The sequence below is a fragment of the Malaclemys terrapin genome, chromosome 2 (genome assembly GCF_027887155.1).
Source record: "Malaclemys terrapin pileata isolate rMalTer1 chromosome 2, rMalTer1.hap1, whole genome shotgun sequence".
Taxonomy (NCBI): Eukaryota; Metazoa; Chordata; order Testudines; family Emydidae; genus Malaclemys; species Malaclemys terrapin.
In genome coordinates this window covers 83,840,648-83,857,336 of record NC_071506.1, presented here as the reverse complement: position 1 = coordinate 83,857,336, position 16,689 = coordinate 83,840,648, and the positions used below count along the sequence as shown (strand labels likewise).

The 16,689-nt window shown below is 41.5% G+C and overlaps 1 protein-coding gene across 2 annotated transcripts in view; it reads right to left on the bottom strand.

Annotated features, from left to right (window-relative positions):
- Positions 1–213: 213 nt before the first annotated feature.
- SMCHD1 (structural maintenance of chromosomes flexible hinge domain containing 1) overlaps positions 214–16,689 on the bottom strand; it is a 163,769-nt gene continuing 147,293 nt past the window's right edge. Inside the window, exons 44-48 of one of the 2 annotated variants that reach the window (XM_054018978.1) lie at positions 10,775–10,845; positions 9,833–10,004; positions 3,946–4,104; positions 2,178–2,295; positions 214–489 (exon numbers count right to left, since the gene is read on the bottom strand). In XM_054018978.1, the coding sequence (XP_053874953.1) occupies positions 2,198–2,295; positions 3,946–4,104; positions 9,833–10,004; positions 10,775–10,845 (500 nt within the window). In that variant the 3' untranslated portion in view covers positions 214–489; positions 2,178–2,197. Of the gene's footprint in view, positions 490–2,177; positions 2,296–3,945; positions 4,105–9,832; positions 10,005–10,774; positions 10,846–16,689 lie in introns of those variants that run through there. The other variant, XM_054018979.1, reaches the window with a different exon arrangement.

Sequence of the window (16,689 nt, the reverse complement as noted above, 5' to 3'; positions counted from 1 at the left end):
ACTGCCTAAGGACTCTGCTTTGGTTGGATCTCAATGTACTGTTGCTCTATCCATATAATTTTTGCCTTAGAATTATTACTTCCTTCATCTACCTGAACAGGGCAATCTACAATTACCTCTTATCCAAGACATATTAAGACACTTTCAAAATGAAAATCATATTTCATTACATTTACTGCAGCCTTAAATCACCACAATATATTGTATTTGCAGTGCTCTTTGTATTGCAGCAATTTTATTGCATAAATAAACAAAGGTATATTTTAAAGCTTTTCCACATTCAAGAAACTAAAAACTCTGGAAGCTTTTATAGAAATAAAAATTAACTTTACAAAAAATTAGAGCTTATTTACATTTTTCAATACACAATTACTTTCCATCAAATCTGACTGGTCTATGCCTTTCCCTTCTGTAGGGTCCCACTCAATTCTGATATGGAGGTTTGCATTGGCTGCTGCTTCTTCATAGGAGAGGCGATATTCTTCTGAACTAAAGAGAAAGTATGGTATTAGTGTTTATAAACCAATTCTATAATAGATGTAAAGGGGCAGATCCTCAGCTAATGTAAATTGTCCATCCATTTCAATGGAGCTATGGTAATTTACATTAGCTGCAGGTATGTCTCAAAATTTGTGAAGAAGAAATCACCCCAGATTGTTTTGATGTATTGACTGACTTTATGACTGAATAACATGATGACATGATCATAAGAGTAAAATAGAATTACTAATATTGTAAATGGATTACTTTTATACTTATCACTGGTCTTGTAGTTATTTTGATAAAAATGGGGGGTGGTAGCAGGTTGATATATTGTTTAGACCTCTCCATTGGCTAGCTACTTAAATTTTGCATTTAGGCAATAATTAAGAGGAGGAAAAGAATAACCAACAAATGAAAATAGTAAAAAAAAGCAATGTGGCACAGTAATATTGTAAGATCATACTGTTACAGAATACAGCTATCAAAAATTTAAATGGTCTCATAAATGTAACCATAATCTAGTATAAAACTAACATAACTTAATACTAAGGATTATAATGGCAAATGGAAATGAACAAAAAGTAACTCTCCCTACCATCTTAAAACTGTACACTTACATCATTCTTGGAATGTTTTTGGCTTACAAAATATTCAGCACCCAATCTAAGAGAGACATATTCACTGGTATAAAATTGAAAAGCAGGAAGCTTGATTCTTCTTTAGAAACGAAGCAAGCACTGATCCTGATTTATGGGACAGATCTAGGTCCTCTCACAGGTTAACACTAATTCCATAGGAGAGAGAGGTAAGTAAATCCCTCAGAGTCTGGAACTTGTTGATCTCAAAAACTCCATGCAAAACATAAAAGGGGGCTCTTCTAACAGAACTGCAGAATTCTCTGGCAGTTGTGCTGGACATCTTTCATGAGTAGTAAACTCAGTCGAAAAATTCAGCTTTTGCTTCAGTAGCATCAAAGAGGAGAAATTGGATTGTCAGAAAGCAAAACACACATTTAATCAATAAGGATCAACTCTTGCCATTTTCTTTATGGGTGCAGAGGCTCCCTTGGCAGTGGAAGTGGCATGGCTTCACTGCAAAACGGGAGTGGTGGGAGGAATATGGGGACCACTCAACGGTTATGCATACGTTTATCAATGTGGAGCTCCATGGGGGACCCTTGCATTGTAGGGACATGTGGAAACAGGGTATTGACGAGAGAGAGAGAGAGAGAGGTGTGTGTGTCAGCTGCTTGTCTTTCCTGTCATCGTGTGGTGTCACAGATCCTACCTCAAACACTTGTTTGAAGCAGCCTATGTAGGAATGCACATATACCCATGTCTGACCCAGACACCTGGGTAGTTTCTAGGTAGATGTTAAGTTTTTCTAAGGGGTGACGGAGCTGAAGAGCAGGAAACGCTGGGTCTCTGCAAGAGCAGCTATGACGACAGCCAAAGAGGCTGTCAGAGAGGGGAGCAGAACCTGGTTGGTAAAGACTTTCTGTAGAACTTATATTACAGCACAAGTTCTGCAGGAAGTTTTAAGTCTCTTGGGAAGTCTGCCTCCTACAGAGGATCTATCTTAGTGGTTGGCGACTAAAAAAAAAAAGCACTCCTCTTCCTGAGGCAGAAATAAACCAATTTTCTCTCTTAGTTTAGTATATGGGAAAGTAATGACTGAACTCAGGATAGACTTACCTATATACCTTTTTTACTGTTTATCTTCTCATTCTTTTTGGAGGAGTGGGACTGTCAGACATATCAAGTGCTTCTAGCGGAAGTAATGATTCAGTGCCTTTACCTGATGGGGTCATGCCTTTGAGAAGTACAAATAAAAATACATCAAAAACAGAACCTTTTTTCACCCTGTTTATATAATCGTTCATAAAACAGTGGTGCAAATCATAAAAAAAAGTTCAAAATGGTAAGTTTTGCCATTCAACACAAATAAGGTTGCTTCCTTAATGTTAAAATCTGGTTAAAGGAAAGGAAAATAGACCAAAAATAATCACTTATAAACTTTACTTGTAGGTCTCCACGAATAAATGCTTAGTTTCCATATTATTCATATATGTTATAGGAATGTTTGACATCAACTCAACATTTCTTACATTTGGAAAGTTTGTCTTTAGGGAATTATGGTCTTGAAAAACAAACAAACAAACAAAAGGGTCAAAAAATGTTTTGCCCTTGTGTGATGGGGTGCAATTGCCCCGCACTGGTACTGCAAGGGTTAACCCCACCCTTTGGGCTGAGGAGGCCAGGCCTGCTGGCCATGCTCTGGAGACCAGGTATAAAAGGGAGCAGCTCAGCTCATTGAGGGCTGACCACCGTGGAGGGAGGAAGCACGCTGTGGGCTCCAGCCTGGGAAATGGTGAGGCCCCAGGCAGCGGAAGCCAGAGACACTGAGACCCAGGCAAACACCCACGCTCCTGTGGACGCCCCAGGAGTGACAGAGCTGCTGAGAGCAGCATAGGCCAAGGAACCCAAAGACCTTGGAGACGCCAGGACCGCTGCATGAGGGACAGAATAGCTCAGGGGGAATTAATCATTGTGCCAGGTGGTGTCAGCGTCTTTTGGACAGACCCCTCCACTAACCCAGTGGCGAGCACACTTGCCACTGCCAAGGCCCTGAGCTGGGAACCGGTGGAGCAAGGAGGGCCCGGGTCCCCTATCTGGCTGCCACCCACTCTTAGGTGGTGACCCACTCGCCGGACCGGCCACTAGGCCACACAGCCCTGCTCAAGAGGGCAGCCATACTGATTCTGTCCACTGGGTCATGCAGTCATATTGACTTGGACCTTGCTGAAGAGAGCAGCCCTACTGACTCTGGCCATTGGGCCACGCAGCCCTGAAGGAGAGGGTAGTTATATTGACTTTGCCCCTGGGCCATGCTATCCTGAGACAAAGGAGAATCGCACAGACTCAGCTGCGAGGAAATAATAACCCTCACCCTGCCCCAAAAGGGGACGGGGCGCGCTTTCCCCGCGACAGCTTGCTAAGGAAACACCCTCAGTCCAACTATTTGCTGTGCAGTCATTTCAACAAGCAGCTTTTCCTAACATTGGCAAACAAAAATAATAATAAAATTATGCAATTCTTATTACTGAGATCATAATCTCTTGTTCGCAAGCCGTTTTAGATCATAAAAATAAGATTTTCTTTCAAGGTATCAGTTTAAGACACCTTGGAAGAAAATGTATATCTGGATCATGATGCATAACAGTGCACTGCAAGTAGTTTTTATATTATTTTCCTTGAAAAAAAATTAGAAACCATTATCAAGAACCTAATTCTCAATTTAAAGTAAAAACTCACTTTGTGAAATGACTTTATAACCTTGCCTTTGTGGTTTGGTTTCTCTAGTTTTCTGAAAATTAATACATGTGGAAGTATGCTAATCCATTGAGTGTTCTCCCCCCTCAGAGAGACAAATGGGTGTTAACAAAATGTTAATATAACATACCCAGTTTCTCCTCTATTAGCTTGAGACTTTTCTCTTGTTCAGCAAGCTCCTGCTTTCTCTTTTGCATCTCTGGAGTATTAAGGGACTCTAAGTGTAAATGAAGATCCTGATTAACACTATGCAGTTTGACCACTGCTGTACGGTATTGCTGAAGAAGATCTAATAGGAGATAAAGAACAAAAGGGTAATAAAACACAAAACATGGAAAACTGTTAAATAATTAAACTCCCACTGTGGGTATTATTTTAAACGGCCACTAATAAAAAAGACTGCCAGACATAATACAGGCAAGGTAAACTTTCCTACAGACATACCAATTGAAATTTATTAAATATTTTTGCATGTTTTTCTACATTTTCAAATATATTGATTTCAATTACAACACAGTATACAAAGTTGACAGTGTTCACTTTATATTATTTTTTATTACAAATATTTCCACTGTAAAATGGCAAACAAAAAAAAATTATTTTTCAATTCACCTCATACAAATACTCCAGTGCACTCTCTTTATCATGTAAGTGCAACTTACAAATGTAGATTTTTTTTGTTACATAACTGCACTCAAAAACAAAACAATGCAAAACTTTAGAGCTTACAAGTCCACTCAGTCCTACTTCTTGTTCAGCCAATTGCTAAGACAAACAAGTTTGCTTACATTTACTGTAGATAATGCTGCCCACATCTTATTTACAATGTCACCTGAAAGTGAGAACAGGCATTTGCATGGCACTTTTGTAGCCGGCATTGCAAAGTATTTACGTGCCAGTTATGCTAAACATTTGTATGCCCCTTTATGCTTCGGCCACCATTCCAGAGGACATGCTTCCATGCTGATGATGCACGTTAAAAAAAATAATGCATTAATTAAATTTGTGACAGAACTCCTTGGAGGAGAACTGTATGTCTCCTACTCCGTTTTACTCGCATTCTGCCATATATTTCATATTATAGCAGTCTCGGCTGATGACCCAGCACATGTTGTTCATTTTAAGAACACTTTCACTGCAGATTTGACAAAACACAAAGAAGGTACCAATGTGAGATTTCTAAAGATAGCTACATCACTCGACCCAAGGTTTAAGAATCTGAAGTGCCTTCCAAAATCTGAGAGGGACTAGGCGTAGAGCATGCTTTCAGAAGTCTTAAAAGAGCAACACTTTGATGCATAAACTACAGAACCACATAATTCTACATTTGTAAGTTCAACTTTCATGATAAAGAGATTGCACTACAGTACTTGTATTAAGTGAACTGAAAAATACTATTTATTTTATTTTTACAGTGCAAATATTTATAATAAAAAATATAAAGTGAACACTTTGTATTCTGTGTTGTAATTGAAAGCAATATATCTGAAAATGTAGAAAACATACAAAAGTATTTAAATAAATGGTATTCTATTATTATTTAACAATGCGATTAATCACAATAAATGTTTGTAATTGCTTGACAGCCCTAGTTTAAAAGTATCAGTCTACTCTGAAAAATGACTTGGAAAGATAGCACTTCCTTATCTAACAGATCCGCTACTCTTGTGTATTCTGAGTCATATTCTACTGAATATCAGGGTGTCTACTCCACTATTATTTACTCCTTTAGAACTATGAAGCTGAAACTACTGAGGCTTGCTCTACATTTAAAAGTTAGGCTGACATAGCAATGGCACTCAATGGTGTGAAAAATTAACGCATCTCAGAGCCGCAGTTATGCTGATCTAACCCTCAGCATAGACACAGCATCTGATCTAGAGGCATGAAGCAGAGCAAAATGGTTGGAAAAAGTATGTACAGAGGTCCAGGTTGCAGCTCGGCAGATTTCAGTAACTGGAACATCTTTGAGTAATGCACAGAAGTAGATTGTGACATTGTAGAATGAGCTATCAGTTCAGAAGGAAGATGAATGTCAGCCAAGTCATAACATGCAATAATACTCTGGCTCAGATCCATCTTGAAAGTCTCTGGGTAGAGACAGATCTGTCTGCAACTGAAAAAAAGTCTAGGATACTGTCTGAATGGTTTGGTTCTGTCCGGATAGAAGGCTAATGTCCTTCTTACATCCAGGGTATGGAAAGCATCTTCTTGTCTAGTCTGATGAGATTTGGGGGAAAAAACTGGGAGATGAATGGTCTGATTAACATGGAATTCAGAAGACACCTGAGGTAGAAACTTTGGATGTGGTTGTGATTATAGCTTTTACTTGAAAAACACTGTAAAAGGCGGGTTGGAGAACTTGGACTTCGATGGCACTCGCATGCAAAATTTCTTGCACTTTGTTAGCAGCAGTTGCAAAGAGATCTACCTATGGAAATTCCCAAGGTAAGAATATGTTGCTGAGGACTCGTGAGTCTAGCTCCCATTCATAATTTTGGGAAAAGTGCCTGCTGAGATCATCATCAGTCATGGTATTTTGGAGACTTGGAAGAAGCTGAGATAACTATCTGGTTGGCTATGCACCAATTCCAGATTTTTATCATTGGCAGAGTGAATGGGAATGTGCCCCTCTCTGATGATTGATATAAAATATGCAGGACATGTTGTCTGTCATGATCTCGACTGATCTGGCTCTGATCAGAGGAAGTAAGTAAAAGCAAGCATTTTTGACTGCTCTCAACTCCAGAAGATTGATGTCGAAAAGCTGCTATTGGGATAACTGTTTGCCCTGGATTGAGTGAGGCACTAGATGTGCCCTTGCATCCCAAAAAAGAAGCATCTGATATTATCACAGTGGTTGGGGAATCATGAATAAACAGGACTCATGCACAGACCTCTGAAGGATCTTTCCACTGACTGCAGAACCCAGCTGGGTACAGACACTTGCTTGTCCAAAATGTGCTTCTTTGGCATATAGATTGTCCTGTGCCATCCCTGAAGTAATCGAAGATGTAACCTGGCGTTTTGGGTTACACAGATACAAACTGCCATGTGCCCTGTGATGGGGTGGACTCCCCACACTAGCTCTGTAAGAGCTGAATTAGGCCAGGTGGGCCCAATCAGCTTACTTAGGCTGCAAGTGGGGGAGATTCAAGCTGGAGGCAGCTAATTAAGGACAGGCTCACCTTTGCAGGAACAGGCAGGGCCTGTATAAAGCCAGGTAGCTGGCTGCGGGGGGGTAGGGTGCTGCTTCTGGGAAAGGCTGCAGGGAAGTAGGCCACAGAGAGGAAGCTGCAGACCCAGGAGTGAGCAGGGAAGCAGAGTCAGACAAGATGGGAGAAGCCAACAACGGAGAGAGGGAGAGCGCAAGCTAGCAGAGTTAATCCCCAGAGTGGCCAACATGAGGCACTGCTCATGTTGGGCGGACACCTGTGACGTGCCCCAATAGTTGAAGACAATGCCTTACTGAGGTTTGAGGGCTGAGCTGAATCTTTGAGATGAGATTCTTTAGGACAGGGGTAGTCAATAGGCAGACCACAGGCCAATTTCAGACCACCAGATGCTTTTGAATGGACCATGAAATCTTTTTATTTATTTATTATATTATTGTTATTTTTATTATTTTCTTCTCTGGAGTCTGGACCTTGACTATACCTTGACCAAGAAATTTGGACCTTGACAAAAAATAATGGACTACTCCTGCTTCAGGGTGAGAAATAATGGACTACTACCTGCTTCTGTAGGTAGGTTAGCCCTGCCTGTTACTGCATCCAGAGAAGGCCCTATGAAATCTATCTTTTGTACTAATGGTTGTTGTTGAGTTTGAAGTGAAGAAACCTCTTGTGAGAGCGGTGAATTGCAACACGAAAATAGGTGTTTTGAAGGCCAAGGATCGCAAACCAATCCCTGGAATATAGGGAGGGAATCATAGTGACAAGGGTCACCATCATGAATATATGCTGTCTCACATAGTTTTTCAGACATCTGAGATCTAATACTGGTCTCCATCCTCCATTTTTTGGGGGGGGGAACCAGAAAGTACTTGGAATAAAACCCCTTCCCCCATGCTGAGCTGGGACGGGTTCTATAGCTCCTAAATGTAGAAGAGAATACATCTCTTGTCTCAGCAACTGATTGTGAAAAGGGTCACTGAAGGGACAGGGAAGAGGGACAGGAGGGAGGGATGGATGTGAAATGGATGAGCCAACCGGATACGAAGACCTCCAAAATCCATTTGTTGGATGTTATGCTTTCCACCATGCAGTTCAAAAACATTTTACTGCCAATGGCATCTAGTCTTTAAATAACCACTCATCATTAAGTTTAGTGTTTTTGGTGGTTACAAGGACTGGGATACCTTAGGAGACTGCTTTTCTGACTTCTGGTTAGCCATTGTTTTGAGACAGAAATTTACTTTTGTTGCTGGTTGGGTATTTCTTATACATAACCACCAGTTTTGGGATATGTCTGCCCTATTTCCCAGCAGTTTGTCCTGAATTTGGTATTCTCAGTTGTGACCCACTGAGGCACAGTGACAGTGGCGTAGTCGAGCAGGGTGAACCACACAGCTTGTTGTTCTGAGTAAGATTTGCACTTCATACACTGACGGAGATCTTAAGTGAAAGTTAAGTGTAGTGGGTCAAGGAGTCAAGAGATGAGATGAGTAAAGGATGTTACCTGCTTGTTATTTTCTGTTTGCTTATTTCGGGCAAGGGAAGTAGGGATAGAAAAGGAGGAAAATGAGTGTGTGTGAAACTTTCATGAAATTGGAGCTGTGCAGATTGCAGGCAGAAGAAAAAGAAAAGAAATATAAAAGACTTATGGAATTAAAACGGCTGGAAATTGAGGCGCAGAGGCAAGCAGCTGCACACCAGAGAATTTTGGAACTTAAACGGATAGAGGCTGACAAAGAAATTGAGACCCAAAAATGGGGCTGGGAACTTAGCTTGAAACGAAGGGTTCCTGCCATATGGAGAGACTGAATAAGATGGGGAGTGACATCATGATTTGTCTTCACTTCCCCATAACTCAAGACCTGAAAGACGCTCTGAAAGACAAAGGGCTTGGAACGGGGGAGGCGAACCCATGCTGCACAGCAATTACAGTCTGTGCCTTAAGAATCTGCAATCCTGCTTGTATCATCAATCAGGGTGAGAAATTGCTAATTTGTATCCTATCTATCTAGTATATTAGGCTCCGTTTGCATTTTTGTTTATTTGCTAGGTAATCTGCTTTGATCTGTTTGCTATCACTTATAATCACTTAAAATCTATCTTTCTGTAGCTAATAAACTTGTTTTATGTTTTATTTTAACGAGTGTGTCTTTAAGTGAAATGTCTGGGAAAATCTCAGCTTGGTTAACCCAGGCTTGTTGTGCATATCTTTCCCACATCGACAGCAAAGTGAACTATACTAATGAGCTTGCATTGTACAGATCCTTGTGCAGTGCAAGACAGTATAATATTGGGTTTATACTCCAGCAAAGGTGAAAGGCTGGGGAGCTGGAAAATTGGCTGTTGTCCTCTGTCTATCCTTGAGTGGCTTAGGTAAAACACTCAAGTAACTTGGTTGGGTGTGTGGTACCACTTGCTGTCGTATTGGATGATAACAGGGCCTGGAGAGGCTGGCTGAATCACCAGCAGAGCAGTGTGAGAGAGACCAGCCCAGCTGAATGGTTAGGAGGCAAAGCGGTTCCCACGGCTCCCAGACTGCACCCGGGGGGTAAGGGGATAACCCATCACAATGCTCTCTTACTATTAACACCTATAAAACAGGAAACATTTTAAAAAAAAAAATATTTCTTTTTTTCTTGAAGAAACACTTTGACAGAGTTTAAAGGCCAAATTTTCAATTTGTAGTCATAAAAAAGTGACTGTACAGTAATACTTTAAAAGACAACCTTACACCTAACTTAAAGTATCACTTCTTACCTTAAACAGATGTAATAAAAAACATATACAAGTAACATCACAGTAAATAATGTTTGGGGCGTTATCACTACTTTGTGAACTTACCTATCTGTCCAGAAAGCGTACTGTAAAGTTTTGGCATTGGTGCTCCAAATACCATTCCTCTGAGTTTGTCCATTGGAGGAGCTTTATTTTGAAGGCCTCCAAACTTTCCATTGCTGCGAATTCTATCTCCTTCCCTAGTCAATAATGTTGGGCAATGTGTGATTTTTACAACCTACACAGGTATGAAAATAAATCTCATAGGTAAAAAGTATGTAGGTATAGTAAATCTGTTAAAAGGAAAAGCTTAATCATCAGTAGTGGTGGGCCAGTCATGGTGGACCCCACAGTTTTATACTTATCTTTATTACATTATAATGCAGGTGGTCTACACTGAAAGGTGATTCTGTAAAAATGGCATGTCTATTGCATCTCAAAATTACAGAGCAAACTTGCTCAATTTAAATGTATAGTTACATTTCCTTTAAAGTGCTAACCCTGCATACTTGGTCACTCGCAGACACTTTGGAAGGTGAATTATGATCTGCCTGTTCACAGCCAGCTGACCCTTGCACGGCCAGAGCATAGAGCTCACAGTCAGGCTGGCATGTTCGGCACGCTCCCTCCACTCCAAGCAAGAGTCTGAGCATTTCACGGAGAGTCTAAGGACAGAGAGCACACCATCTGGCTAGCTCAAGGGTAAATTCCATGGTATACTACAACATTCATATAGTAGTATTTTTTTTTTTAAAACAAAAAACCCAGTCAACATTGATACTATAGACTGCATCCATTGTAAAGTGCATTGGGATTTCTGAATGAAAAGCATTTTGGGGCAGATCATTAGCTAATATAAATTGTCATAGCTCCAGTTCAGTTGATGAAGCTATGAAAATTTATACCAGTTTAGGATCTGTCCCTTTACATTTATAAGTATACAAAATCTGTAACCCAACAGGATTTTCTTTAAGCAAATACACAAACACTTGAAGGTAAGGTACATACCTCCTTTCTGTAATGATTGGCAGCATCCAAATTGTCAATAATGATGGTGTCACCTAAGAGCATCCCGAACACTGTAAATTTAATGAATTTTCAAATGGTGAAACTTCTCAGCAATAAAATACTTTAAACAGGTATTAGTCTATAGTAAATTAAATGTCCAAAATGATATTGACAACTCAAAACAACAGCTTAAGAGAAGCAGTACCATTTCTTAATAAAAGCTTGCATAACCACTAACTGAGTTTTTAAAATGTATCTGCTATATTGTAGCTAAAATGCTATATCTATTGTAATTTAAATATAAAACAGCTTTTTACAACGTAATTCTCTGGCAAAAAAGACAAAAAATGAACAATAATGAAGCTCAGGGTGACATTTATGATGTAAGAAAATTCTGAATGTAAGTTGCGAGTTGTAGGAAGGAGGCAAAAGGGACTACATATAACCAATTCCTTTGCATTTCAGCCCATCAGAATTTAGTGTATTTTTATTTAATTGCAGTTTTTATTACACAAGATTTACTAAGGTTTTAGGACTGCCTCTGTGTCTAGGACACAGATGGAGGTTACTCACTTTGTGCAGTAACTGGAGTTCTTTGAGACATGTAACTCTATAAATGCACCAATTTCCAACTCCTTCCCCTCTGCTTTCAGAGTTTCTTCTTTGTGAGTTTGTGGTGGAAAGAACTCAGGCTGGTTCTCTTGTGCAGCCCTGTACAGCCTTAATGTGGGGCATGAGGATGTACAGGGCACATGTGCGAGCCAAACGGGCAACTGCTACTGAAAATCTCTGATCAAAGACACATGTCCCGATTAGTCCAAGTTGAAGCCTTGCAAATTTCCACAATAGGAACAGGCTTGAGTAACCCCACAGAGGCAGAGAGAGGTCTTGTGGAATGGGCTAATATCCTAGAACAGTGATTCTCAACCTGTGGTCCAATCAGAACAGAGCTGCAGCCCATGTGACATCCTCAGGGCCATACAAGTAGTATTGGATGTGTCCACATAACGCATTCTGGGCTGCATCAATGGTAAATAGGTTGAGAACCATTGCCCTAGAAGGAGATGGTATATCGGTAGATTCACAACTAGATATTATGCAACCAGAAATCCACCTGGAGAGTCTCTGGGTTGAGATCGTGGACCCTTTGGACCTATCACCAATTGCTACAAACAAACAGTCTGGGAGACTTCCTGAATGGCTTGGTTTTATCCAGATAAAGCCAACACCCTCCTGATGTACAAGGTGTATAAGGTAGCATCCATCCTGGACTGATATGGTTTCAGGAAAAAGACAAAGATGGATGAGTTGGTTTATGTGAAACTCAGATGGCATCTAATGTAAGAGCCTAGGATGTAGCCATAACAAAATCTTGTCCTTGGGGGAAATAACAGTAAATGGGGGGTCTGCCATTAAAGCCACACCTTCTGGCAGAGGTAATAGCCATCAAAAAGGCCATCTTTATGAATAGGTTAAAGAGAGAACAGATCGCAATCGGCTCAAGGGAGGCCTCATAAGATACTTACGTACTAAGTTCAGATCCCAAACAGGAGCAGGATCTTTAATCTGAGGGACAAGTTTCCTCGACCCCTTGATAAATCACTCTGTTGTGGGATGAGCGAACACCAAGAAATGCTCAACTGGGGAAGGAAAGACCATTATATCAGTCAAGCGGACTCTGATGGAACTCAGATAATGTTGTCTTTTTCAATTTCAGGAGGTAGTCCAGAAGAGCTGAGAGGGAAGAATGAGTGGATGAAAGATTCTGCTGGTCATACCAATGGTTTAATCTCTTCAATTTTTGAAGGTAAGTATATCATGTGGAATTTTTCCTACTATTCATCAACAGCACCTGTTGTACCTTTGCAAAACAGTAAGTCTTGAGGAAAAGAATTCCCAGGTTAGGGTGAAGAGTCTGACTGGCATCTTGAGAGAAGAGATCAGAAATGGACAGAAGGCTGATTGCCCACAAACAGCCAGGTGAATCAGGTAAACATACCAGACTGTCTTGGCCATGCTAGAACTATTAATATTAGAGGTATTGGGGGAAATGCATAAAGAAGTCCCCTCATCTATGGGATGAGGAAGGCATCTCCTAGTGAGTGAAGGCCCCACAATCCTCCTGAACAAAGCTATCTGAACTTCTCGTTGGCAAAAAGTTCCATCTCTGGAAACCCCAGGTCAGAAAGACATGATTGAGAGTGCCACTCAATCATAGGAGAAGCATCTGTGAAGAGCACTAGCTATGATGTTTTGTATGCCTGGAAGTTATGCCACGGAAATGAAAATGTGATTGGTTCTATTGGTTCTATAGCTTTATTGCTTTGGCACAGAGAGAAGGGGATCTTGCTCCTCCTTAATGATTAACGTAAAACATGCAAGCCAAATTGTTTGTCATGATTTTGTCTCTGATTAATGGGAGAAAGTGAACATAGGCATTCCTGACTGTCCTCAGTTCCACAATGCTGATGTGCAAACGAGATCTTTGGATAGACCATCTGTCCTGAAGTGTATGTGTCCCCAGATTTGCTCTCCAGTCCAACAAAGATACTTCTGTCGTTATGGTGATGGTTTGAGATGATTGGATAAAAGGGACTCCTGTATAGGTTTTGTGAAGGTACTTCCACCAATTGAGAGAGACAAGGAAGTGATATGGGTCTGTCTAGATTGTGTCTGTTAGGCAAATAAACTGTTCTGAGCCACACCGGGAAGCAGCAAAAGGAAAGCTTTGCATGATGAATTACAAAGGTACAAGGTGCCATATGTCCCAAAAGTTGGAGATAGTTACTTATTGACGTTTGCAGGCTTCCTTGAATCACTGTGATAAAGTTTGATAGAGCTGTGAACCTGTCCATGGGGAGGTAAGTCCTGACTCTTACCACATCTGGGGATGCCCCTATGGATTCTATTCTCTGTAGAGGTGTCAATCAATGTGGACTTCTTGATACTGAGCTGGAGACCTAGCCTGAGGAACAGAGACAAGGCTGTCTTTATGGTGAAAAGAACTTCGTAAGACCCAGCCCTTGATCAGCCAATCCCTGAGGTATGGAAAGACTGTTATTGGCTTTTGATGAAGATAGGTAGTGACCAATGCCAGCACCTTCAAAAATACTGTTGGAGCAGAGAAAAGTCCAAATGGGAGTACCTGATATTGGAAGTGGTCCTGGCTGACCAGAAAGCGAAGGAACTTCTGTGAGATGGGTGAAATACGATATGGAAATATGCATGTTAATGGTTGAGGGTTGAAAACCAATCACCAAGATTCAACTATAGAATTACAGCTGCAAGAGTCACCTTCTTGAACTTTTGTGCTTTCACAAAGCTGTTTAAGAGTCTAGAAAAGGTCTTCAACATTCATTCTTTTTTGGGACCATAAAGTACTGGGAGTAAAAGCCCTTCCCCTGGCCCCCATTCTGTGCAGGAATCCGTTCTATTGCTCCTGAATGTAGAAGGAAGTCAATCTCCTGTCTCAGCAAGTGCTCATTAGAGAGGTCCCTGCAAAAGGACAGGGAAGGGGCTGGGGAGGAGAAAGATGTAAAATGGATGGAGTAAGCTGATCTAATGACCACCAGCACCCAACTGCCTGATGTAATCTTACTCTTGGGGGAATTCTGCACCAAAAAGTTAAAAATTCTGGGCATATTTGAAAATTCTGCAATATTTTATTAGTCAAAATAACACAATTTAATCACACCAGTTTCAATTATTTTGGTAATTTATTTCAAAATACCTGTCAGCAAGTATGTCTGTAACAATACAGACCAAAAAAAAAAAAAAAAAAAAATTTAGGAATTTTTTTTTGACAAATAGATTCCATACTTGGCATATTAATACAGAACTTTCAGTAATAATTAATTTAAACTATAACACAGAAATGTTTTTTGCGCACCCCTCAGAAGCAGTGGAAAGGCTTGCGGAGTCAGGGGTAACAGATGATCCGAGGGAGAGGGAAGTAATCGCTGGGCAGGAGCTTGGGAGTGAACTTGGAGGTTTGTTGTGTGTGGGAGGGAGAAGAATGGAACAGGTTTTTATTTTGAGGGGAGGGGGAATTGTTAGAGAGCCTCCCCCATGCATACCCCTAGCCTCTCCCATTCAGTCAGGCACATCTGCCCCAGACCCATGTGCCCCTGCAGCCACACTCCTCAGTCCCCTCCTATCAGTTCCTGGCTCAATGCTGTCACTCCATTAGCTCCTGAGCCCTCGCCTCAGTCTGTCCCCCGCATTAGCTGTTCTGAACCCCAGTCTATGACGCCCCCGCAGATCCGTGTGTCCTGCTCTGTCCATCCTGTGCCTCCTCACCCGGCCCTGCAGTGAGGAATGCAGCCTCTCTGCCAGCTGGCTGCCCTATTTTTTGGCGCCACAGCAATCCCTGGTGGGTGAAAAGTGTAACTGTAGCACCTCTCCAGCAGAATCTATATTCTGCTGAGAAAAAAAAATCTGTGAGGGACATGAATTCTGTGTGCGCGCAGTGGCGCAGAATCCCCCCTGGAGTATAATTTGCTCCCATGCCAGCTGGAAATGGAAGAGGCGGTTCCTAAAGGGAGGAAAGTGGGTAAACTGATGCAGCAGAAAGATCATAAACTGGGGTTGATCGAGACCCTCAACCAGTCTGTCAAAATTGATGCTTTGAAGTTGAGGGTGGCTGCATGGTTGAAACAGATGTAGTGTGGCTCAGTGGGTCGTTGGAAACCCAAGAATTGTGTGGGATAAAATCTGATGCTATGAGATCTACTAAAGCTATGTTTGCTTTCAGACATGTAGATTCCAAGTGACTGAAATGTGGCCCTGGAATCCTTCAAGGTCTGCAATTATCTGTCAATTGTCTGCAAAGAGTTTGATTCCACCAAAAAGAAGGTCCTCAACAGTGTCCTGAAACTCCCTAGGGAATCCTGAGAGCTGCAGTCAAGATGCCTGCCACATAATAGTAGCCATGGAGATGGAGTGTGCTGCCGCATCAGCCATATCTAAGGAGTTTAATAGCAAAGTCTGAGCCAATAGCTGACCTTCAGCTATGATGTTCAATAAAAGAAGTAAATTTTGAATAATTGGTGTGATTGTACTTTGCCATGAGCACTTGGTAATTCACAATCCTAAATTGCAAGGGCACAGATTAATAGGTTTTACAGCCAAAAAGGTCCCTGTCATGGCTCTCTGCGGTGTTCATTTACAGCTTCAACTGCCAAAAACTGGGTGCAGGATCTGAAAATAAAAATTTCGAGTCTTGTGCTGGGACAAAGTACTTTTAACCAAGCCTTTTGTGTGCGGGTTGCACCATTGCTGGGTCTGCCAGATGGTTTAGGCACAATATAGGAGGGCTTCATTTATGGGTAGAGCCACTTGTGCACAGAAGGTGACATTTGCAGAATGTTCAAGATTTTATGTTGAGATTCTTGGACCTCCTCTAGTTGGATCTGCAATGAGCCCTGCAATCTGTTTCACCTCGTCCTGCAATTCTTTGAACTCATGGCCAGGGAAGGAGGAAGAGGCAACACAGCCTCATCTGGGGAAGATGAGGTCATGGTGGTGGGTGGAAAATGTTTCCTCTTGCAACTGAGGAGGCTGAAGTAGGGGACTGCCTGTTCCAATAGTTCCTTTGAGAGAGACCAACACTGTTGATGGTAAGTGTCCCAAGGGTCCCCAGTGGGAGAGGAGAGGGGGCGATAAGGCACTGGAGGTGGCACCCATTGATGTTCATACTATGGAGGAGGAGTGGGAGTGTGCCATTCACATGAATAGTCCTTCTCCCTGTAAGTATCAGGGAGGGAGCCCTGTAGCGATAGCTAGGGGAATATTGGATAGAGACATGGGAATCAGATAAAAAATCTTCTGCAATGTCCAGAGAGGAGCCCTACCTTGCTCCAAAACTGGTGGAAAATCCAGTGGTACCAGAAAGATTTGTAATTCTGGTGACCCTG